Source organism: Pituophis catenifer, unplaced genomic scaffold, assembly GCF_029215685.1.
Source record: "Pituophis catenifer annectens isolate HBS135680 unplaced genomic scaffold, rPitCat1.0.hap2 SCAF_8, whole genome shotgun sequence".
In the NCBI taxonomy this organism is placed as follows: domain Eukaryota; kingdom Metazoa; phylum Chordata; class Lepidosauria; order Squamata; family Colubridae; genus Pituophis; species Pituophis catenifer.
In genome coordinates, this window is record NW_027256888.1 from 57,428,408 (window position 1) to 57,455,223 (window position 26,816).

At 38.6% G+C, this 26,816-nt stretch overlaps 1 protein-coding gene across 1 annotated transcript in view; it reads left to right on the forward strand.

Moving 5' to 3' along the window:
* The first annotated feature begins 216 nt into the window (after positions 1-216).
* ARSJ (arylsulfatase family member J) overlaps positions 217-26,816 on the forward strand; it is a 32,611-nt gene continuing 6,011 nt past the window's right edge. The window contains exon 1 of the mRNA XM_070948552.1: positions 217-560. Coding sequence (XP_070804653.1) covers positions 226-560 — 335 coding nt within the window. The 5' untranslated portion in view covers positions 217-225. The remainder of the gene's footprint in view (positions 561-26,816) is intronic.

Here is a 26,816-nt window from a genome sequence, read left to right on the forward strand (position 1 = left end):
GCCGCTGTCGATGGTTTGAGATCGCCGGGACCCTCTCGACTCCTCCTCCTCCTCCGCCGTCCCACCTTGGACCCTCCTGAGTCTTGGCCGGGCGACGTTTGCCATGGGCTCGCCTTCCCTCCAGTACTTGGAGAAGACTTCTTGAGTCCTAAGTTCTCTTTCCACCGCAGGAAAAGGGGACGCGGGAGGGACGCGCAACGCTGAACCCGGCTCTGCCGAGGGAAAATGCGAGCCGGGGGGCTGCTGGCCGGTTTCTCCGTGCTCAGCCTCCTCGCTCAAGGCTACCTAGCTGGGGCGACGACGACGGCGGCGGCAGAAGACCCCGAGGAACCCAACGGGACAGCCAGGTTGGGAGAAGGCTCCGAGACGCCACCTCCCCCTTTCCAGCCGCACCTCATCTTCATTCTGGCGGACGACCAGGGCTTCAGAGACGTTGGTTATCATGGCTCAGAGATCCGGACTCCTACCCTGGATAAACTAGCCGCGGAAGGAGTTAAGCTAGAGAATTACTATGTCCAACCGATGTGCACCCCGTCCAGAAGTCAGTTCATCACTGGGAGGTAGGTGGCATGGCTATGTGTGTGAGAGATCATTAACTTGATCCCGATGACCTTGTCTGGGGGGAAAAAACATGTTTATTTTATTTAATTCATAGATTAGTCTTCTTTTAAAAAAAAAGTTTGATGTGCTTATGGGCTGTTTTATTTCTTGGACACCACACGAATTTGAGGACATCCTAGACATCAGTTTAGCACAATTCCACATATAACTGCTCAGAATTAAGTCTCATTGAATTTAAGTGGGTGGGCTTACTTCCAGATAACTGGGAATCTTACTTTGCTGATGAGAGAATCTTACGAGGTCATTTTCTTTTTAAAGCATTTGTTGGTATTTGTTACAGACTAACATGTCACACCTGGAAGCAGGGATTTTAACCAATAGCTGTACTTTATTAAATCCATTCTTTCTTAGGTAGATGTTGTAACTTAAAATTACTGATTTCATAATATTTCAATAGCATGTAATTTACATAGAAGTACTTCAGTGTTTTTGTCATTCTGTTCATGTCAATAGTATCAGTTAGGTAGCCTTGTTCTTTATTTGTCTTAAATATTATTCTTCATTTTTATAAAATATAAACAATAATATACAACAATAAAAATATACAACAAAAAAAATCAAATTAAACTAAACTAAACTATCCAAATAAGAAATAAAAAGGAGGAAAATAAACAAATCAGGAAAAAAAGCTTCCTTATATATTAAACTACAGTCACTAGGTTACAAAAAACAATGTATAATATGATATTATAATCCAATGGAAAGTATTGTAAAATATCTTAAAATCTATGCCAAGAAGGGCATATTGTTTCTTCTTTTGATTAGCATGAAGTAAATAACACATTTCCAAAGGCAGACTTTACCATCTGGAATAATATCACTTTTCCAATTTCTCAGTAATATCCTTTTAGCCACCACAAAGCCTGGTACAACCATATTATTTCCTCATGGACAGTTATTTTAGAGCTTTGGTATATAATTGATGGTTACACTGATATCTTTAATTTTTAGAAGTTTCCCCATAAAACTAATTACGTATCTTAAAATACAAGTCCGCCTCCCAAAGATTCACAGGATCATATCGTATGAATTAATGAAACCAGAATTTTTAAACATCTTCAAACAAGAAAATCTGATTTTCATCTTTTACAGTACATCCTTTGGGTCTAACACATTCTAAATACATTTCTTATTAATCAGCTTTTTATTAATACCATTTAAACATTTTTAAGAAGATGGGGCTATATTGGAGATTCCAATTCTTTAATCCATGTTTAATATATTCCAGTAATATCTGCTGTAAAAATATTCTTGAACTTTTGATAAATATATATGGTTGGTTTAACTTCTGTTGTGAATTCCATCAAATAGGAACGCATCACAGGTGCCTCTGAAGCAGCCAAAGTTTCTAGCCAGATTGAGTCATTAAATATGCTTAAATTGAAAATACTGCCACTGTTGTGAGCTCAGATGACCCAGTTCTCTTTAAAGTCAGGAAAAATCCTTAAAATAGTCTTGTATAAGAATTTATTAAAGTTGCTATCCTGGCTTCCATACATATTTTCCAATAAAATATTTACCACCTATTTTAAAAGTAGAATTTTTCCAAAGAGTTAAAAGATTCATAATCAGAACCAGGTCTATACCACAATATAGCCCAAAGATTTCTCCCAGCCTGTAGTCCTAGAAATAAGACTCCTTATCTACTAGAAGTTCTAAGAACTTATACCATGACTGTTGAAGGTATAAATAATAATTTTCCAACAAAGACCATAAAGCATCATGGTTCATTACATTTTCACTTACGGGACCACCTTATGGGACCGCCTTCTGCCACCAATTGCCTCCCACCGGCCAGTTCGCTCCCACAGAGAGGGCCTCCTCAGGGTGCCGTCGGCCAGACAATGTCGGCTGGCGACCCCCAGGGGGAGAGCCTTCTCTGTGGTGGCACCCACCCTCTGGAACAATCTACCCCCAGAGATACGAGTGATCCCAGACCTCCAGACTTTTCGTCGGGCCCTTAAAACTTATTTTTTTCAGTTAGCTGGGCTGTCCTGATTTTATGGTTGGTTTTAAAATTGATATTGATTCTAATTGAAATGTTTTAAATTATGGGCCAAATTTTATTTAATTATTTTAAATCTATTTTAACTTTTGTGTATGAATGTTTTATATTTGGCTGTTCACCGCCCTGAGTCCAAAAGGAGAAGGGCGGTATAGAAATCTGAAATAAACATATTTATGACTGTTATAATCTAAGTGCAATGATATTTTTGTAAATCAGATAAATTAAACCCTCTCTGCTCAAACTATAGTTACCTCAGACATATTAAAATGTATTAATAAATAATAAATAATAATAAATGTATTAAAATTGCATTTTAACACATCTATTTACACTTAAAACTTTTTAAACGTTTCAACATATTAATTTCTATCTATTTAAAAATATTTGGGGGGAATATGCAGTCCCAATTAATAAATATAAGCAACGGAAATCACAAAACTCAGATTTTTATACTCTTTACATACTGCCAGGGCTGGATTTTCCTATAGGCTAACTAGGCTTCAGCCTAGGGCCTCAAGATCAAGAGGGGCCTACACAGTGGTGGGATTCTGGGAGTTCTAGGGGGTTCGGCCGAGCCCTTTGTTAAATTGCTGGCTCGCCCGCCCCTCGCCTCCCACCCGCACGGCGCCAGCCTACCGTAGCCAGGGGTGGGCAATTGTGGCTCTTTTACAACCTGTGGCCTTCAACTTCCAGAATTCCTGAGACAGCTTGGCTGTCTCAGGAATTCTGGGAGTTGAAGGCCACAGGTTGTAAAAGAGCCACAATTGCCCACCCCTTCCCTAGCCTGAGTTCCGCTGCCTGGGATCCACGTGGGCTGCCACGTGGTTCCCCACCAGCTTCGGATGGAGAAAGCAGCTTCCATGCCTTCACTCACCCTCACTCTCTGCCGTTCGCTTACCCCGCCCACTCCCCATCTATTGCTGCCTCCGATGGCTAGAGGAAAAAAAACTGCAAATTCTTGCCGTGGGGCTTCAAAGGGCCGCCCTAGAGCCAGTGGTGCAGCCGAACCCTTTGTTAAATTGCTGGCTTGCCCCGCCCCTCCGCACCACTATTTATTGCCAATAAATAGTGGTGGGCGAGGGGCGGGGGAGCCAGCAATTTAACAAAGGGTTCGGTGTTTTTTTTGTAATTTTATTGGCCCCGGGAGCTTCAGCAGAGGCTAATTAGCCCTTGCTTAGATCGGCTCCCGACCCCCAGCTGATTTGCTCTCAGCTGTTTTGCTCAGTGCTCTTTTGCTTGCTTGGAAAGAGTGCAGATTTTTTTCCCCCTAGCTATACTGAAAAACGAAAGAGAAAGTAAAGCAGGCTGTTGGCTTTGCACGTTGGAAAATTAGGCAGGCAGATTTCTTTTCTTTTTCCTCACCAAAAAAGGTAGGTGCAAACAATGGGAAATTTAGGGAAAAAGAGGAGATTTTAAAACACAAAAGAAAAAAAGCTCTATTTAACTAGGGAATTGTAATAATTGAGATACTATTAATTGTATATTTCTGAAAGCAGAAATGGTTAAGTTGTGGTTTGGAGGAATATATGGGGGAAATTATTTGGTTTATTATTATTGATAAATATAATTAATGGATTTGTAAGAAATTGGATTGCATGGAAATAATTGGAATATTCATGTTCATATTGATTAATATACAAAAAAGGTAGTTATATAACTAATTGATTTATATTAAAATGTTGAATTTATATTAAACAACTAATATTACATAATTAACCAATGTGAGGATGGATATAAAAATAGATGACAATGGGAAGGGGTATAATATAGAATAGAAGGGAAAAATTGAATTTGATTAAGATTAGAGATGAGGATGAAGGGTAATATTGGTTTTTTACAAAAATAGATGAGGAATAAATATGGCAAAAAGGAAATATAGAAATTGTAAATTTAATTGAAATGACTAAACACTGTTTAAATTTGTGAACCGGCCAAATACTCTGTTCAAAGAAAATACATTGTATGTTTGTATGTGTGTTTCTTATTATTGTTATTTATTCATATTTGTTCTCTTTTATTTTTTAAAGTTTAACAATTCATTCTTTTATCTTAATATCTTTATATTTGTTTGGGGTTGGCTTTCTTCCCTTTCACCTTTTTTATTGTACAGCAATCTTTCTCCTCAAACCTACCACCTCTCTCTTTTCTTTCCTTCTTACTTTCTCTTCCTCCCCCTCTTCTTCTCCTCCCTACTTCCTCTTCCTTTCTCCTTCTCCTCCTCTCTTCCTCCCTCTCTTACCCTCCCTCCTACTCTAATTTCCCTTCCCTTCCTTCATCCCTCTCTATTGCTGTATCCTTTTATGCATATGGACTACTCAGAGGGCTGAAAAAGTTATTTCTGACTGGTCCTCGCACTTTTGACCAGTCCTCGAACTTACGACTGTCCTCACATTTTACGTTTTTGCCCTATCTTGTCACCATGGTGAAGAGAAGCAGTTGTGAAATGAGTGACATGGTTGTTAAGAAAGCTGCATGGGCATAAATGTGAGGATGGTCATAAGTGTGAGGACCGGTCAAAAGTGCGAGGCCCAGTCAGAAATGACTTTTTTCAGCCCTCTGAAAAAAGTCTATGCACATAGCCACGCCCACCCGGTCACATGAGCTACCCATGCCTACACAGACACGTGACCAGCTAGCCACGCCCACCGTCACATGATTGCCAAGCCACACCCCCAACTAAGCCACGCCCACAGAACCTGTTGTTAAAAAAATTGAATCCCACCACTGGTGAAAGGGCCTCATAAGTGGAATAGCCTAGGACCTCTTTTCATCTAAATCCGGCCCTGCATACGGCAATGATAAACTAGAGCCTAAGGGAGGTAAGCAAGGTTTATCGCAGTTAATTTTATAGCCAGAACATTTTGTAAAACACAGTACTACCTATATGAATTATATTGCAATGTATTTATTGCAAAATATCATATAAAAATAATATCCCACCAAAGCAATATCCACATTGTTCAAAGATTGCCACACAATTCTAGCTAAAGGATTAAGGATCAAATAAAAAGCAAGGATGAAGTGGCAGCCCTGCCAAGTATCACATTGTTGCTCAAAGGAGATTGAAATTATGGTTTCTGATGACTAATATACCATGGCTAATAATACATCTTTTTTTTTTTAATTGCAAAAGTTTTACAATTACATTTTCACCCCTTTTCCCCCCCCCACCACCACCCCCAAACTTCCCACCCTCCCTAACCCTCCCTAACCCTCCCGTCCCCCCAGACTTCCCTATAATATACTCATAACTGGTAAAGAAAGATAAAAAAAACACACACAAAAAAAACCCTTAATATGACACTTATGTAAAAACTTGAACCCCTCCCTCCCCTATATAGTTTTTCTTTTTACCCTCATTACATTAAAATATTTCTAATACATTATTTTCAAATAAAAGCTATTTGATACTTTCTAGTTTGATATTTGTTCTGAACATATTCTATCCACCTTTTCCATTCCCATTCATAAGTCTCTTGTGAACAATCTTTTAAGTATGCTGAAATCTTCGCCATCTCTGCAAAACTGGCCATCTTCAAAGTCCATTCCTCAATAGTGGGCAAAGCTTCATTTTTCCAATATTTACCTATCAACAATCTTGCTGCTGTTGTCATATACAATATCAATTTTGTTTCACCCGATGTAAAACCCTTAACTATACCCAATAAAAACAATTGTGGAGAGAATTGAATTTTTTTCTTCAAAACATTCTGCATGACCCACCAAATTTTTATCCAAAAAGCCTTAACTTTCCTACAGGTCCACCAAACATGATAATACGTAGCATCCAAACATTCACATCTCCAACATTTTGGCTGAACATTAGGGTACATACATGACAACTTTTTGGGATCTAAATGCCATCTATAAAACATTTTATAGAAATTTTCCCTCAGGTTCTGCGACTGTGTAAATTTAACATTCTGGACCCAAATTTTTTCCCATGTTTCCAACATCACTGGTTCTTCAAAATTTTGTGCCCACTTAATCATACAATCTTTAACTAATTCAGTTTCTGAATCCCTTTCTAGCAAAACATTATAAAGCCTTTTGATATGCATTGGACCTTTCTCTTTTATATGTCTAACCAATTCTTCCTCGTGCAACATAATACCAGTTTTTTGGTCCTCTTTCCATCTCAATTGTAATTGATTATATTGTAACCAAGTTAAATTAATCCCTTCGTCCAACAGTGTCTGCAATGTCTTCAGCTGCCATCTGCCCGCATCTGTAAAAAGAACCTCTTTGTATAAAAACCCCCCGAGTGACATTATATTTGTATTCCACAAGGTATGACCAAGATCCAGCCATAGCGTATTTTATAATCCCATTTGAGTTGGTACTTCTTCCAAACTCTCATCAAAGAGTCTCTAAGTATATGACTTTTAAATACTTTATCAACTTTGTCATCATAAAATAAGTAAGCATGCCATCCAAATTCAAGATCAAAACTTTCTGCATTCAATATTCCAGCCTTTTTACTTCCAAACCAATCACTTGTTAAAGTTAAAGCTGCTGCATCATAATATAACTGTAGGTTTGGAAGTTTAAGACCTCCTCTTTCTGGAACATCTTGCATAATTTTCAATTTCACTCTCGGCTTTTTCTCGTTCCAGACAAACTTATTGAGTCCAGTTTGCCAGACTTTCAATTGTTTATCACTTTTAAGCACCGGAATCATTTGAAACAAAAAAAGAAATCTTGGCAAAATGTTCATCTTAACTGCTGCTATTCTTCCAAGTAGAGACAGCTGCAGTTTTTTCCAAGTCTCCATGTCTTTCTGCACCTCTCGCCACAACACCTCATAGTTATTTTGAAACAATTTCATGTTTGATTCTGCAACCTGAACTCCTAGATATTTTACCTTAGGTACAGTCTCAAAACCTGCCCTCCTTTCAAGCTCATGTTTACGATCTTGTGTCATGTTTTTAGCTATCATTTTAGTCTTTTTTGGATTCAGTCTAAAACCTGAAACTTTACCATAGTCTTGTATAATGTCCTTCATCAGGATTATTGATTCCATTGGTTGTGATAGGGTAACAACCAGATCATCTGCAAATGCCTTTATTCTGTAATCTTCTTGCCTAATCATTATACCTTTCAAGATATTAGAGTCCCGTATTGTATTTAGCAAGACTTCTAGTGTTAGAATAAATAAAAGTGGGGACAACGGACATCCCTGTCTTGTTCCTTTTTCAATTTTAAACTCTAATAATAATACATCTTAATCCAATGAACAAAATCCCTTAGAAAACCAGCAAAGCTAATAACTAGCTTTGAAAATTTAATCTGAACTAAATCAAAGGCCTTTTCTGAAACTATACCGGTAGATATTAGTAAACGGAAGTCCCTTCTGTCTTCAGCTATATCTAATCAATTAATATAAATTGCCTTGGGAGGAAACTTTCAGATGAATGGTATTATGCAGTGGTGGGTTGCCCCCGGTTCAGATCGATTCGCAAGAACCAGTAGTAGAACTGGCAGTAGGGCCCACCCCCCGCCCCAGATGTCGTCATTGGCGATCTGCGCATGCGCGCAATCCCGTTGCGAACCGATAGTAAAGGTAAGTAGAACCCACCCCTGGTACTATGTGGATAGAATAGAAACACAGTAAAAGAATGTGGTCTTGGAGTATCCAAGTCTTATCACAATATGCTTATGGCAACCCATTGACATATTTTTACTAATATATTTTTTTAAAGATGGTAACAGTAGAAGGGAGAGAAACAACTTGACAGTTATTAATTGATATGTATGCTTATATCATCTAATATGTCTGCATATGTATGCCTCTATCATTTCCTTTCCTTTCTAAAATATATAAATATCAGGGCATCAGTTTGTTTGCAGGGATGACTTTCATTATCTTTTGGTAGATCCCCTCCAGTACATACTGTCAAATAAACAATATAATGATCCTTGATTATTTGCCTTGGGCTCTGCATCTAATGCTTGTTGACTTTTTATAAGCCTTGATTGAGAGTGTTGGTTACCTTCTGCAACTACCTACCCAATAAAGTAATTAAAATCATGCTATCCACATAAATTAATGAAGTGGACCTATCATTTGTGTCTAATTTAGAATCTTTATATGGTTTTAAACTCAGCCTTAGATATACCCAATAGAACAATAGCATCATTCTTGACCTGATTTTATTTACCCTGTCTTCCTTGGAAGGAAGGATGAATCAGGGCCTTTGCACCAGGTGGTTTTCATCTGCAAAATTAAATAAAAGTTTCAAGTGGATGAACAAAGCTACGGTTGTTTCGTTTGTTGTCATCTTCAAACGTTAACTCCTTTTTATGGCATGATTTATGAATTACCTATTAAAAAATGTGTCACTTGAAAGCTATTTGATAAGATCTATAATTTTGTGAAATTTTAAAGAAATCCAATAAAACTTCATACAGGGGCAACACCTCAAAATAGAAATTTAAAACACTTGCCATTCTTTACCCCAGGTGAAGTTTTTTTTTTTTGATTTGATTTATATACCGCCCTACTCCTGAAGGACTCAGGGCTGTGAACAGCCAAATGATAAAATACATAAATACAAAATTTAAAAACAGAATAAAACTGAATTAAACAATTTGGCCCAGACAGATTTAAAACACTCCAATCATTTAAAAACAGATTAAAATTCATTCCATAAAGTTCATTCCATAATGCTTCTAATTCTCTACCATTGAGGTTCAGGATTCCAAAGCAATTCCTGATATTCTCCTTGAATTTCTGAAAATGTACCTGTATGCTTATTTCTAAAGTATTTCATTTTAAACCAATTTCAAGGATCATGTTTACTCTTAAAATAATACAGCATTGGAGATGAATTTGTTAACTTTAATCCCTGATGCTATTTTAAATTGTAGATTGTAGAATATCTCCAAAGAGACTTGCTTCAACAACTTCAGAAAAGAAAGTCCATAAGCATCTTCTAAAATTGTTTAAATGTGCTTACTAGCAAAACGTTATCTTCTATATTAACATCTATCTATTTACTTAAATCTATTAAAAGTAGTTCTGATCTCAGTTGTAGAGAAAAATTATCAAGGGTTTGACTACTTTTTTGTGATGTTCTCAGATCTTTGAAGAATGCTAGAGGGCATGCTTAAATATTCTCTTCATGTAATTAATATTATTTCCTATCTTACACATAAATCTGTTGGAGTTTCTAATGCTTTCAATATTGCAATTTCAAATGCTTATTAGAATTGTTACTAAGAAATGTATTCCCATATAATTGTTAAAATTATAGCTGTAGATGCCCTCAACTGTTTCAAGGAGCTGCCTATTGATATGTATGCATGTGTATATGCATGTATATATGTATATATTTAGAAAGGTGGTTTCCTTTATTAATTCATTTAAATGAACTTCTAATTCCTTGCCTACATTTCTCCACCATACTCTTATCTGTCTGAATTAATGCCATTTCAATGAGTTCTCTTTAAAGCATTGTGTTCAAGTTCATCTTATCTGACCTCTCTTCATTTATTGTAATAAAGATAAATTTAATAAATATTAAATCTATATCATTTATATATTTGTTCCAATAGCAGAGATATATTTAGATGTATAATAATTTTTGAGAAAGCCACTTGATGCAAAAAAGATTAAAGAATAATTATTTAATAGGATAAAAGCTATTATAGTAATTGGATAACAAAGTAAAAAAGGGGGGGAATTGATGTTTCTTATAAGGGAGCTCTATATCACATTTATACAATTTAGTGGTTCATGAGTGAGCAAAATGTAAATGGTTCTTGAAATGTCAGCAAATATTTATAACTCTAGTATTTAAAGCAAATGGAAAATCCAGAATTTTAGTCAAAAGAAGTTAATGGAAATAAAATGATAGATGTACTCAAACATAAATCAATACAAATTAAGAAATGATGGGACAAAAGCAATAAACACTTCTGATTTTAGCCATAAACAATGTTAAATTATTGGTAAATTATTGGAGGCAGTTTTAAATGGTGGGTCAATTTTTTGGTTGGTTGTGATTGATTATACTCCATCAAGGCAGTATCAATTTTTAGTGATCAAAAAGGTAAATTTTATCCAGGAGGATAAATAGTGCACCAGTCATTGCTATAATGGAGGACATCCATCTTGCTGCTGCTTGTCCTCCCTATTTTTCTTCCTTTTTCCAAGGATTATAGACTTCTCTAAGTCTTGAATGTTGAGTGTTGAATGTTGCACAGACCTGGTATAAAGTATTTTCTTCTCACATTTCTTCTCATAATATATCCAAAACAGAATTTTCAGACTGGCTACTTGTGCCTGAAGTGAGAACGCTGGGTTGAATTGTTTCAGGATTTTTTTTTCTTTAATTGTCCATGATATTCTCAGGAGTCTTCTCCAACACCAAATTTCAAAAGTGTCAATGCTCTTTTTATTCTGCTTCTTCAAACTTCAACTCCAGCACAGACCATTGCCTAACCTGACTCTATTATTTGTAGATATAGACCAGGGGTGTCAAACGTAAGGCCTGGAGGCTGGATCCAGCCCATGGGGTTGTCCTGGAAACAGTGAAGGACCGGCCTGTGGTGCCTCTGCCAGTGAAAATGAAGCTCAGGAGGGAGGCCCTTCCGAGCTATGTTTTCACTGGCAGAGGGTTGCAGGAGACCATCACAGCCAAAAATGGAGCTTGGGAGCCTGTTTTTGCTGGCAGAGTGCTTTGGCCACCACAGGTGCCTGACATGAGTGACGTCGAGCTGGCCATGCCCACCATGGCCATGCCCTCCTCTGCACCCTCTGAGGTCAAACACAACCCTGATGTGGCCCTCAATGAAATCGAGTTTGACATCCCTGGTCACACATCTCAGCATCTCAGTATCATTTCCAAGGTCTTCAGGTCCAAATAGTAGTTTGTGGTGTATTTTTCATTGCTGGTTCCTTTACTCTTGATAATTGATCCTAAAATGATGTAAATACCCTCCCACACCACACTTATAATGCCTCCATTGTTGCTGTACCTGTTGTAATTAGTTTGATCTTTATATTTAATCTTATTCCCATTTGTTCAATGTACTCCAAGACTTCTATTACATTTATTATTGCATTTCTTAAGAATGTTCATTTTATAGCACTTGGCAGAACACATTTTTTTCTCCTGGAACTAAATAAATTATGTCAAATGACAATTGTGTAGTGCAAATATGTGTTCACTTTCACATTATGTTCTAAAATAGCTACAATGTCATACCTTTTTTCTCATAGCAAGAATATTTCATCACTATATTTTTTGGTCAGATGAAAACTTTAGCTTGTACATTTATCTTATTATAAATAATGGACATTGGGTTTTTTTAAGATGCTGACAACAACATGCAATATACTGTAGTAGAACCTCCACCTATTCTTCAGTTCCTAAGAAGTGTCAATCAATGGATCCTTCCCGTTCCACCCATTTCTTTGTAGATGGGTGTCTTCTAATATAACCATCAATGGAATACTTGACACAGTTCATTAGTTCTTCGCAGTTGAACATAAGGAGGACTAATCTATTTCATATCAAAATGCCCTTTCATGATATATTTTCCTCTTCAATTTAGAAGTCTTCTGTCCTCTAGAATTTCATCATTTTGTTTTCAGTTGCATTCCTGACCACTGAATAACTCAAAATAGCTTTAGTATCTTAGCAATATTCTTTTTTCCTGAAAGTTTTCTTTGATTTGACCTCAGAATATTGACTAGACCAGTTTTGTGATCTTATCTTGACAATCTGTTTAATTGACTGACAATTTGACATTTCAAAGGTCTTCATAAAACATACGTTTGAGTCATAGGTAGTGTATCTTATATTCAGATCTGTTTATATAATAAGTAGTTTTTCTGGACTTGAACAATGTTCCATTAAACAGGGTGGAACATGTCCATTTTATAGCACCAGAGCCATTTATAACATACCATTGAACTCTTTTCTTCCTATACTTGTGAACTTTCCATTATATGAAGCAAATTGTATTGTATAGAAGAGAACCAGATGTGTGTTGGGATTATGAGCCAAAGATAGTGTGCTTTTAGGATACAGCATATTTAAAATATAATGTTTTATTTCAGTAGATTTTTACTTTAAATGGCTAGAAGATGTGTTAAATACAATTTCAGTATTGCACTCCATTAAAAAAAATCCATGAATCCAAAATAAAACAAAATGGTAATATGTCAAAAAAAACCCAGGAAGATTAAAGAAATACAAAATACATTTGAGATAATAAGCTCTGTTTTACAACTTAGGTACAAAATGGTAAACTTTCAACATACAGTATCTGTTATTATGTGCAGCTTTCAATAAAATGGGAGAATAATTGGGAAGCATCTGTTTTCCATTTTTCCTCTGTCTACGGTATAAATAAAGCCATATTTTGGGGAAGAAAATGGCAACTGCCGCACAACACACATATAGGCTCATTCCATCACTCTCAGGTAACACTCTTATAATTTCCAACAGAGTCTTAGGGCTCCCAGCAACCCTAGAAAAGCTGGGTTGATTAGCTCTGCATATTTATAAGCCAGCTATTTCTCCAGAGGAAATATTACATAATAGTTTTGGAACATTGCTTTGGGAGATGCGGGGTAATGTAGCTTCCCATTGATGGGGAAGCTTGTCTTGCCTTTTGCCTGTAGGATTTCCTACCGATCCACTCCAAGAGCCATGACATTATTTCTCCTACCTCTCAACCATCTCAACTGAACAAGGACATCTTTGCTACATCCACAATAAGAGCCAATATGGTAGCTAATTTTATTTTGTATCCTGCAAAAGACTAATGGGAACAGGTAAAGAGTAGAAATGGGATGCTGTCTGTCTCTTATTTTTCTTTTGGAAAACAGCAATTGTTGCACTTTTTTGTATCACCCTTAAGAAATTACTATCAACAAGTTCCAGATGACTGCAGGAAGACATGAGTTGTTTCCATCTTTTAAAAAGAAGTTCTCATAAAATCAGTCTGACATCATTGCATGAAAAGATTTTAGAGCAGATCATAAAGGGAGTTATTTGTAAACACATTGAAAAAATGTAATTACCAGAAGTCAATCAGCATAGATTTGACAAGGAGAAATCTTGCCTAAACTTGGTGAATTTGTTACATAATAACTGTGTAGGAATGCTGTAGACATAATATAGCTTGACATTTACAAAATATTTCACAAAGTACCCCACAACTTGTTGATAAGAAAGCTTTGATTTGCAGATAACATAACACTGGATTGGATAGCTAATAGCCTAAAGATGGAAAAAATATTCAAAATAACCTTAATAGGTTAGAGAAGTGGGCTAAAAGTAACTAAGTGAAATTTAATAAAGACAAGTGAAAAGCTCATTAGGAAACAAAACTCAAACACAGAGATATAGGATAGATGATACTCAGCTTGGTAATGATAATTGTGAAGATGTAGAAATTGTATTTGATTGGAAACCAAACTTGAACTAACAATGTTGTGCAGTTATTTAAAAAAAAGGCAAAAAGAAGTTGAGCCTGTATTAATGGAAATATACTTTCCAAATTGCAGGAAATAATTATTCCACTTCATCCTGTTTTGGTTAGACCTTATCTTGTGTATTGTGTATTATCTTGTGTATTGCGTTTATTTCCAATTTTCAGAGTAGCTGGAAGAAGTTCAGAAAAGGACAATGTAAATAATTAGGTACCTGGAAACCAAACCTCATGGAGAGAAGGTTGAAGGAACTGTTATGCTTGGCCTTAAGTTACTGAAGGGGGCATTATGATAGCACTCTTTAAATGCGTGGAAGGATATCACATGGAAAGTCAAGGTCTGGTCTGTCTCATTTCAAAACACAGGGCATGAAATAAAGGATTTAAGTTACAATAAGGCAGATTCTGATTTAGTGATAGGTGGAAAAACCCTTCCTAGTAGTGAATCAGTTACCCAGTGGAGTGAATCAAGGAAGGTATGGAAGTTGGAGAGAAGCTGGAATCTTTGCATCTGCTTTTACTGCAGAAGATATAAGGTAGATGCCCCTATTGACTTTCTCAAGGGGTGCACTGTAACAGTTAAAACAAATTGAGGTAACTGGAGAAGCTACTCCAGCAACTCATAGGATACTATGAGAGATTTCACAGTAACAAATCACTGGGTCATGCTGGTATCCACCTGACTTAACTGCAAATGTAAAATTGCTGATTATGTTGCAAAATTATGTAACTTGTCCCACAAGTGAGCCTCAGGTTCAAAGAACCAGCTAATATGACATCATTTTTTTAAAAAAAGGAGCCAGGGAGTTCCAAGAATTTATGGCCAGTCAGCTCAATGTCTTTTCTGTACAATTGATAGAAAAGGTAATCAAAGTGAAACAGCTAAAACATCAGGAAAAATAATTGTGCTGAAGGAAAATCGGGGTTCTTTAAAGTTTCTGGAAAAATAGATCTCATCTTACAGAATTTCTGGAGGTGTTTTTCACAATGTTTTTTTTTTCCAGTGCCAGCAGCATGTGAATAGATATGTCAACATTATTTATTTCTACTTTCAAAAAGCCTCTGACAAATTTAGTCAACAAAAACTCTTGAGAAAACTTAAAGGTCAGGGAATACAAATACCTGCCCTTTTTAGCCTGAACTCCTTGCTGTTGAATTTTGTTCCTCCTATAGTTGGACAATGGTTTGTAGAGCTGTTCACGCAATGTATCAGCTGAGCCTTTGTACGACCATTGAGATGCATTAATTTAGGATTAATGATAAGATTCTTATCTTATCCTTCTATCCCAACCCAGTGCCAAGCTCAGCCTGAAATCTGTCTGAAAAGTAGCTATTAGGACAGGGACTAATTGACAAAATTGGAGCAGGAAACTCTTAATTTTGAAGGCAGTAAAGGAGGGAAATGTGCTACAAAAAGTCAGTATTTTTTTTCCTGCAAATTTTAGTAGCACATTCTTAGGGTGTTGGGGACAGGGCAAATACTGCAGATTAGTGCTAAACTGCAACAATTTTCTTACCAAGCAAGACCATTATAATCTTGTCCAGTGGTGAAATCTAATTTTTTTTTACTACCGGTTCTGTGGACGTGACTTGGTGGGCATGGTGTGGCTTGGTAGGTGTGGCTTGGTGGGCGTGGCAGGGGAAGGATACTGCAAAATCTTCATTCCCTCTCCACTCCTGGGGGAAGGATATTGCAAAATCTCCATTCCCACCCCACTCTGGGGGCAGCCAGAGATGGTATTTGCCGGTTCTCTGAACTGCTCAAAATTTCCGCTACCAGTTCTCCAGAACCTGTCAGAACCTGCTGGATTTCACCCCTGGTCTAGTCCCATGATCTGTCAAATAATTTTTGCATCTTTTTTTGAATTACTGATACTGTATGGTTGCTTTAACTTATCCTCCTTGAGTTTGGTGTGGTGGTAGAATAGTCTTTACTATTCAACAAATAGTGATTTTTATATATTTCTTTCAGATGATTTATTGTATTGTTTTGGGAACCAGAGAGTTAGATATCTATATCTATATCATGGATCCACCTACATAAATTCCTCCTTTTGAATGAATGATGCTGTAGGCTTCATATATTCTGCTTATTTTTCAACCATGGTGCTGAATAGCTGCATGCATTGAGAAAGTCATAAAATGATAGCTCAAGAGTACCATTTTGATATCAGGAAAAACATAAATTTAGTAACCTCATAGTAAGAATTTTGGTAATTCAAAAGTCCTGGAAAGGAATATGTAAAAATATTCAAGGAATTGTGAAAATAAAATTTTAAGTATCACAATTTATTGAAATAAATGCTGATGGCAGAAAGAAATTGGCACAATATTAGAAAAACAAGAAGCTTGCCAATCATGATACTGAGGCAAAATTGGAGAATATGAGGCAATGGTGAAACTGACAGTATATATTTAAAACAGAGGTCTAACCAAATTCAAGCAGGAATGGCTCTCTTACAGGCAACCTATTATAGAGCAAGGCAAGCTAAGACATATAAACATGACTTTGAAGGTAAGAAAGCAAGAAAGAAATTAACAAACAGCTAAAAGACTTAAATAGATATAAACACCATCTGTAAAAGTTTAAAGAAAGTATGAATATCTAAGCAACAATTAGTGGTTGTGGAAAATAAGGAAGACGGTGAAAACATTATTTAATTTACATAAGTGCTCATCTCAACAATTGACTGGGTGGTATACATCATAAAACATTAAAACAATTAAAACAAGTCAGTATAATATAAATGACACCAAGTAAAACTGTTACTATCGATGATAATACAGCCATGAAAGAACACATTCATGTTGTATATTTATTTTTTTACAATATTACACTGTTTCTTCTTCAATCTCTGTTTTTTATTTCCCATGTCACTACAATATTTAAACAATAATAGCACTAACAAAAGGTTTTTTATTTATGTATTTTTAAAGAAAAATTGTGGAGTCCTTCGTGCTCTCGGAGTTTTGTTATTTGCTTGTAGACATTTCATTACCTGGCTAAGTAATGTCATCAGTGCAACACTGATGAAGTTAGTTAGTTCAGCCCTGATATATATATCAGGGTTGCTGCATTCTGCTCCCTTTCGCCTTTCAGCTCCAATCCAGGACCCCTCAAACAGTCTCATTCACAACAAACCATTTTATACCAAATTTTATATTTCGCTGATAAAAAATAAAGGGAGACTAGTGTAGATCTATTTCAAGCTATTTAGCTCTCATCAGCTAGCCATACCCTTACTCAGATTCGAACTTGGGCTTCCTGCATGTTAGTCAATTGAATTAACCTCTGAGCCACAAGTTCTCCTCCCTTCATCAACCTGAGCCAGGGGAAAGATTAAGTGTTTTTCTCTCGAGACACCTGGTCTACCCCAACATGTGGGAGGGGGCATTCTGCTCCCTTTCACCTTTCAGCTCCAATCCAATCCTATTGAAAAAAAGAGAGCAGAACTCTATGTACAAAGAGCTCGGAGGTGCAAAGGTGATTCTTTTCCTATCTGTGTCTCCTTCCCTCCGTCTCTATTCCTGAAATATTCTATTTTATTCTCCATTCGCAATTGAATAGTTCTGTGCAAATGCTGCTCTTTCTTAGCAAATATTATATGTGTGTGTGTTTGAGAGTGTTTTATCTTGGAAAATTCTCCCACTTTGCTATGGCAAGAAAGCTTAAAAAAAAGAAGAAGAAGAAATCTTGGCTTCTTTTCTTTCTTTATCCTCTTCCTACAACTGAACATTACATAAAAGGAATCACTTTTAAGATGCTGTCCTCAGCCTTTCTCCTGCCAATCTCTCTGAAGTACTGCTTTGTTGATTCTGTCACTCCGACTCTCTGAACTCCTTCATCTGACACTGAAATGAATGTGCTAAAATCATCATAGATTGTCTGCTTATCATCTGATTGCCCAGAATACCACTATTTCAAATACCCTGTTTCCCCCAAAATAAGACATCCCCTGATAATAAGCCCAATTGGGCTTTTGAGCTCATTGCAATAAGGCCAGGCGCTTATTTTAGGGTTCAAAAAAATATAAGACAGGGTCTTATTTTCAGGGAAACACGGTATTATTTCAAATATTGCATTGGTTGCCAACTTTAATTTTATTTTCGACTACTAAAATATATCATCCAGTTTAATAATCTAAAAAGTTCAAAGTCCCAAAAGAATCGGCGCTACAAAAGGCTCTAGTTCAGTGACAGCAAACCTTTTGGGCTCAGCATGTCAAAAATTCAGGAAATGCCTAACTTGACTCTGCAGGTATGTCAACCCCCACTGAACAAAAGGGAAGATTTAGGCTTAGAATAACTTTATTGTCATTTTGAATGTATACTAATTGGCCATTAGTATACATTAAAATGAAAATCCATTGCATACAGCTCTCAAAGGGTCTCCATCTCAATTGTCTATCTCTTGTACAACTTCCAAAGGGATTGAAGGCCATGTGAGAGAACATCTGATCCTCACATGGCCTCCACAGCCTGCAAACATCACATGAAACAGGGCATGTTTTTGAGAATAGTTGTTATCAGGTCTTACTGTACGTTAAAGTTTAATGGCCTCCTTTAACATGTGTGTCATAAGTTCACCATCACTGTTCTAGACTATAATATCCTAGATCAGAGGTGTCAAACTCGATTTCATTGAGGGTCACATCGGGGTTGTGTTTGACCTCGGGGAGGGGGCAGAGGGCGCATGGCCAGGGTGGGCATGGCCAGCTCGACATCACTCATGTCGGGGCGCTGTGGTGTCCTGAGCGCTTTGCCAGAGAAAATGGCCTCCCAAATTCTGTTTTTGCTGCAGAGGAACCACGGGCCAGTTCTTCGCTGTTTCCAGTGTGGCCCCATGGGCCAGATAAAAGGATCCGGTTCCTGGGCCTTGAGTTTGACATCCCTGTCCTAGATAGTATAGCTCCTGGCATTTTATATTAATTCCTGCTTGCTAGTTCCATTTTTGTCAGGCGTCTGGAAACCTTATTTATCAGATGTTCTTTCTTATCTTTCTCTCTGCCTTGGTTGTGTAGAACTATGTGGAACAAAGTGCTTAGAACTCCAATTTCTCCTTGCTTGATTCAATATCCAAGAATCATTCTTGTTGGATCATTCTTGTTGGATGAGCTTAAGAGCTCATTTATTTTGCTTTGGCAACTGGCTCTGGAACTGTTCTGTTAGCATCATACTGAATATTCTATAATGGTATCTGAATTGGCTTCTCTCAACCATCAATCTCGGTTAACAGAGCAAAACTGTTTTATGTAGCTTTTTTATTTTTTATTTTTTACTAATGCTAAATGTGGAGTTTGCAGTTCTGCAGCTTGAGCTTTATTTTTTGGACTCTTCCTTTTTTATGGGATTGGTGTTTGATGACTGTAGAGAATATAATGAGTCTAACATAGATGACACAGCCCAGGAAGTAGGAAGCCTTGACTCATTCTAGATATCAAAAAATGCAATTCACAGAATATTTATGCACTGCTCAAAATGGGGACAAAGAAAACTTACATGATTTATCAGAAAGCTGCCAGGTCTACATAAAATACAAATTTTGATTTCATGTCAGCTATGCAGTGACCTCTGCTGTGTTTGCATCACAATTTATGAATTTATTTTATGAGAATTTCCATTTTATCCTACATAAAGTTATAGAATTATATAGACAGCTGGACAGAGCGTAAGTATAATATATTCTGCCTGGAAAAAATATATATAACAGAAAGGTAAATTTTGTTTAATGATATCTGGGGAAAATAAGTAGGGGAATAAGTTTAATTGAAGGCCAACTATGATGTTAGGTGAGTGTCTAATAGCAATATTTTGGTGCTATTATGAATTTAATTGGTTGTTTTATTGGTTTAAAAAAGAAAGACAATGTATTTTTATAACATGTAGACAACTGCCAGACATAGATCAGGATCTAGGAAGTTAGAACCGCTGCAACAATTTAAAATGCACAATGATCTGGAACGAATTAGGAAACAGGAGATAAGAAACACCCCTGAACAATATCATGTTGCACAGGTAGGTTTTAGACAGAACAAGGAAGCTTTCAATATCTGTTCAGGAAGTGGTAATTCACTGCAAGGAAAACGTTCCAACTTAATGTTACATTTGATAGGACTATAAAGGATCAAAGTTTTTCCATCTAGCCTGAACAGTTTCTAATAAACACATATTGCAAATATTTCTAATAGTATTAATGGTTCTATAATAGAATACAGAGCTAATATAGAATTAGCTGAATGATAGCTAATTAATAACCAATAGGAAAACTTGTTCATGCTAAATCACATAACTGATTTAGCCCAGGTTCAGCTGTCTTTTGACAGTGGCTTTCCAAAATTCTGCTACATTATATAAAATTTAATTAGCATTTGCTAAGGCAACTTTCCCCAGTCTGTTTACTGGTCAGATGCATTGCCTATAGTTCCCATAACTGAAATTTAGCTTAGCCATTTGCTGGTGGGCATAATGTTGTGGAATTTTATGTGCAATGGATAGACTTTTAAACAGATTTTTAATCAATTTGTAGAATAAAGTCTTCCAGCTTTTAAAATTTTAATCTTGATAATATGCTGTTTTTCCTGGAGGAGCGCTGAGCAGTTTAAACATTTTAATTAAGCTACCCAAGGGCGATTTCAACAGAACATTCATATGTGCGTATGATAATTACTTTTATTCTATCCATGTTATGAAATTGTCACGAATAGCACTTTTTCATCTGGAATATCTTGAGAAACAGTTATTTTAAATGTCTAAACGATTTTTAAAAAATACTCTGCTATCAGCTATATAATATGCTTTAAAATAAAGATTAAAAATATGCAAAGTAAAGTAGTTCCATGCTGTAATTCATTTTACATGCTGTAATTCATTAAATATTAAAATAGCTGGTAGAATAGTCCTTGCAAGTTAGAGTAAATTCCCAAATTAGACACTATCTCTGAAGAGTATTCCCGTCTCATTTGTGCCTAGCAAATACAGAACAGGAAAGGAAAACAGCGGATAGAATGATTAGGGTATTAGATTAGAACAGATCCCTTGAAAAAAAGCTACAGTATTTGGGGTGGTTTTTAGTTAAAGGTGACACAGTAAAAGTATACAGGCACAGGTGGTCCTTGACTTACGACTAGTTGCTTAGCTATTGTTTGAACAACCTACTTGAAAAAGGGCACTTACAACCCAGATCCAAAGTTCCCCATAGCCATGTGACTGCACTTTGGACACTCAGTGGCACAGGTGCATTTATGACCATTTGCAGGGTCCGATGGTTATGTGACTGTGTTTTCCAACAGTTTTGCTGAAAATTGACATTTCCACTTTTGGGCAAAACTGAACCCATAGCAAACAATGGGTTCACAACCACAGCATTGACATTTACAACCCCTTGTAAAGACCACTACAAAAAAATTGTAAGAATTATTTTACATCATGACATGTGTCCCTAATGGGCCTTGTAGGTCCATTATAGTTGCATGTTGAGAACTATCTGTAGTTCTCCCTTAATGATCATTCACTTAACAACCATTTGAAGTTGCAACAACCTTGGGAAGAGTGCTTTACAGCCTGTAAAGGCCCTTCCAACCATCATAAAAGGCCATAATCCCCACTTTGGGCCCTTAGCAACCATCTTACATTTAGAAGTGGTTGCAGCAGCTGATACTCACATAATTAAGGTTCACAGTGGGTTTTTTTTGCCGTTTTCCGAAAGAAATCGGCAAAAACCTGTTCATTGAATATGCTGGATTTGGTTGCAAAATTGAGTCAGGACTGCTTAATGACCACCCCAACTTACAACCTAAATTCCTGACCCAATTGTGTTTATAAACTGAGGACTACCTGTATGCAGGTAATCTTTTATAATGTTAGAATAGAGAGTCGATCATTGAAAATAAGTGCGGGGAAAGTTGGGGGCATAGTTAAACTTCGGGATTTGCTGCAATCAGACTTGATGGCTACAATTTAAGCTAGTCAAATCCATGGAAGGTATAATTATATAATTATTTTTAAGTATGAAGGTTCTTTTTTTGCTTCCTGAGTCTCAGGCAGCATATACGTTTACTGTCAGCTGAGGGAAATCATCAATGGAAGAGTGCTATCCAGCGCAGCCCATATTTGTGGAGTTCCTGAATGCATCTAATTCTTCTATTCGATAGTAATAATAAACCCAAATTCTACAGATCCTGTAAAGTTTTGTTTATGTCTGGAAAATGAAATCAGTACAGTCCTTAATTTACTGTTGCTTCCATTAGCTCATTGTATCACATGAAGCATTACTCTTTAAAATATTTGTATGCTTCTAGAACTCAAGCCATTGTGTATGAACTCATCAGAATAGACTCTAGCTAGATTTATAAAAGGATGGGGTTTATAGGCAGGGACACTGATTATTTTTTTTCATACAGAGATTCAATAAAATTCAGCTCTGAAATTCCAGGAAGGGTCAAGAATATATTACAACAGTCCTCTTAAGATTGTTACTAGAATTCCTTTAACCTTTTCAAACATTTATTTTTGACAAATATGTCCTCTTATGTAAATGGTTAAAATCAGTTTTTAAAAAAAACAAGGTTAAATGTATGGGCTGCAGGACAAGAAATAACAACAATATAAATGACTTTTCAAAGCAGGACAGTAGATTTAAATCAGTGCTTCTGTAACTTTTTGAAAATGTGGACTATTAAATACATTCAGAAAATAAGGCACCCTTTTCCTACTCGCCGTTCAGACACTCCTCAGTCTGGGTTATGATCACTCCTATTTGCACAGCTGAGTGTCAATCAAATCCCTCTGGAGCTGCATCCACCTCACTTCCTGCTTCCTCCCCAGACTTTTTCACTCAGCCATTGCAATAGCATCGAGTGTCTGTTCTCTTGATTACATTTCGTTCTTAATTTAGTTTTTACTTTACTGAATTGGCTAAGTATTATTTATTTACTGTTTAAAGGTGCTGCGCTTCGTTTGCCTTCGCTTGGAGAGGTTTTAAGCGCGTAGCGGCGGTTCGGGGCTCCGGCCGCCGCTTGCGGCTTGGCTTGGCTGGCGCTTTAATTCTAACTATTTTTCCCGCCATTTGCGAGGCTCCGGTTTGCCTTAGTGGCCATTTGATCGATCGGCTTGAGTCCCTGCCGGCTGGCATACTCATCAGCTGTCTTTGAAAATTGTGACTGCTCCCTTTGCTGCAGCTTCAGTCCGGCCGCAGGCGCGTTGTTTCGCCTGGCTTAGGACTTCTGGAAATTCGCCTCGCGGGCCGCCATTTTGGGCCCTGATCATCGGCACCGTTTTTGGATCTCCGTGGCCATAGCGACCTGGGCTTTGGTTTCCAGGGTCGCTAGATTGCTGGCAGGTGGGGACGCTGTCCTGCTCGTACCTGCAATTCACAACGGCCTGCAGAGGGGTGCCTGAAAGTTCCAGGGAAGTACATATTGCTTAAATTAATTTGCATTCTTATTTAAAAAAAAAAAAAGAAGAAGAAGAAAAAGGGCCGTTGCCTTGTTATATTGATAGACTGGTTGTGGTTGTAGATACTTCTTGCATTTATTACAATTTAAAAAAAATAAATAAATAAATAAAAAATAATAATAATAACAGAGCATATAGATATATATATTACAATTTATATTACTAATATTCAATCATATATATAGAATTGATAAGTTCTATTTATAATTAATTAATAATTCATTGGGGTGATTGATCATGGATGACAGGGAGGAAGGTGCCCTTTCTTCTGATATGGACAGGAGTCCCTCTCCCTCCCCTGTACCTTCCCCTAAACAGCTCAGGGGGAAGAAATCTAAGGCTTCCAGGCAGGCAAAGTCCTCCAAATCTGCCACAGCAGATAAAGATGCCCAAAGGAGGCATAAAGCATTAGAAAAGCAGTTTGCTAAGGCTAGGCAACGGGCCCAGGACCCTGGTCAAGGACCAATTCCTGAAGGCTTGAGCCATGAGGTGACCTGTGAGCCCTCGGCCTCTCATAATGTAGAATTGTTGGTCAGTGGTCTGAGGGAGGATGGCCCATCAACCTCTCAGGAGGCTCCACTGTCTGCGACTAATCAGTCAAGGGCCAGTGTTAGGTCCCGCTCCTCTAGTTTTGCAAGCCATCTTTCTCAAGCTTCTAGGCCAGGCCCTGAAGCTACCTTTACACCCACTGCAGCCGCCCTCCGCCCTGAAGCGGGCCCAGGGTTCCCTCAGCCTGTGGATTTTCAGTCCTTTTTTACTCAGGCCATGTCCCATATGTATCAAATGGGGTTGCAACAAGCCACTGGTGCCTTCCCTGCTCCTACGTGCCCTACTACTTCTGCCTTTTCCATGCATCCCCCTGGTGCACAACATCAGCAGCAATCTGTTGCCTGTAGCCTTGTGCATGAATCAGCCCGGGAGGACGATTTCCTAGAAGATTTTGAGATGTCAGAGGATGAAGAAGAGATTCAGGACAAGCCGGCATTTCCGGGTCTATTTAAGCCTTCTTTGTTTCGCTCTCTCCTACGCAAGGCAAAAGCTGCCACTAATATGGATTCCACACCTCTTCAGGGCTCCTCTTCTTCTACTCCATCTGGCCCCAACAGTAACTTGTTCAATCTACCTCAACCTGATGAGGACTTTGTTCCCTGTCCAGATCTTTTCTGCCAGGTTGTTCAAAAGCCTTGGGACCGCCCCGCCTCGTTGTCAGGTCCGAATTCATTTGATCGAAAGCTCTATGCCTCGGCCCCTGCGCTGGATGCCCTCCTGCAGTTACCTACAATTGATGATCCGGTGGCGAGTCTTACATCGTCTTCCATCCTGGTAGGTGAGGCTGGGGATGGTCTCAAGTTTGAGGACAAACGAGCCGAAATGGGGTTTCGCAAAACACACCAAGCGGCGGCTTGGGCCATTCGTGCTGCAACCTCCTCATCATTCTTTAATCGGGCATCGCTGGTGTGGTTGCGTCAATTGAAGGACAGGCTTCCCCCGGAGGACGCACGATTACAGCAGGACCTGGCCAAACTGGTCGCAGCTGCTGAATATTCGGCTGATGCGTCTTTGGACGCAGCTAAGTTCGCTTCCAGGGCCTTAGCTTCGACGGTATCGTCAAGACGTCTCTTGTGGCTCCGTAACTGGAGAGCTGATGCCAAGTCTAAGTGGCGCTTGACTGCTGCCCCGTACAAAGGCTCTGCCTTATTTGGCTCATCCCTGGACTCTGTGCTGGTCGAGAATAGGGATAAGAAGAGGGTGTTACCCACGTCTTTCCGACGTCAGGATAGGCGCTATGTACCTTATAATCGACAGCCCTTTCGTCAGGAGCAGGGCGCCGGGGGCGCCTCTTACTACAGATCTTCGCAGTCTCAGTACCAGCCAACTTCGGACAGGGCGCCCTTTCGTGACTGCGGCCGCCGACAATCCAACTTCAGGCGACCTTTCAGACAGTCGGCGGGCCGTTTTTCCAGGCGCGGTAAGTGACTCACCGCCTCTGGTCCCAATCGGGGGCAAGCTCCAAGCATTCTCTCACCTGTGGTCAACTACCACATCGGATGCCTGGATTGTCCAAACTGTAACCGAAGGGTTACGTTTGGAATTCACCACCATGCCACAGGACTTTTATCTTCAATGCCCTTGGCCTCTTCAGCCAGAGAAGCGGTCTCTTCTGCTGCTCGAAATTCACCATCTGTTGCAAATCCAGGCCATAGAACAGGTTCCATTGCATCACCTCAAAACCGGCTTTTATTCAACACTATTCCTGGTACCGAAATCCTCGGGCGATTGGAGAGGCATTTTGAACCTTCGACGTCTCAATCAACACATCTTGTACCGTCGGTTCAAGATGCATTCCCTCAAGTCTCTGCTGGGCTGCATTCATCGGGGAGATCTGATGCAATCTGTAGATCTAAAGGAAGCGTACCTGCACGTCCCCATTCACCAGTCGCACAGGAAGTTCCTCCGGTTTGCGTTTGGAGACCACCATTTTCATGCCATTCGGCCTTTCGTCCGCTCCGAGGACGTTTACAAAGTTGCTAGCGGCAGTAGCGGCGTCGCTCAGAGAGGTTCCTGTTCGTCTGGCATGCTACCTCGACGACATTTTGATCCTGTCGTCTTCTCCCGAACGGGCGACCCAGGACCGGGAGCTAGTACTTCAGTCCCTTCAAGACCACGGGTTCACTTTGAATCTTGCCAAAAGCCATCTGGTTCCCACCTCGAGTATCCTACATCTCGGAGCAATAATAAATTCGACCCTGTGTGTGGTCTCCCTATCTCTCAACAGACAAGCCAGCATTCGGGAACTGACATCTCAAGTCTTACTACGCAGGACTGTGACCTTACTGTCTCTCTCCCAGCTTCTGGGGAAGTTAATATCATGCATAGACATTGTCCCGTGGGCGCGTTTCCATCTTCGTCGCCTCCAATGGTTCCTGCTCCCTTACCAGAGACAAGGTCGAGCAGAGTCTCTTCTCAAGGTAAAGGTTCCAGCTCCCGTCCGCCTTTCCCTGAGGTGGTGGCTATCTCCGGCCCTCAACAAAGGTTCCCCCTTTCTGGAACCAGCTCGGATGGTGTTGACCACGGACGCAAGTCTGCGAGGCTGGGGGGCTCACCTCAACCGTCAGCTAGCCCAAGGTGCCTGGTCGTCGACGGAAAAGCTGCACAATATAAATTGGCTAGAGCTCAGAGCGGTCCGACTCGCCCTGATACACTTCAAATGACTTGTATATCGCCAGGACCTTCTGATTCTAACGGACAATGTGGCCACCAAGGCCCATATCAACAAACAAGGGGG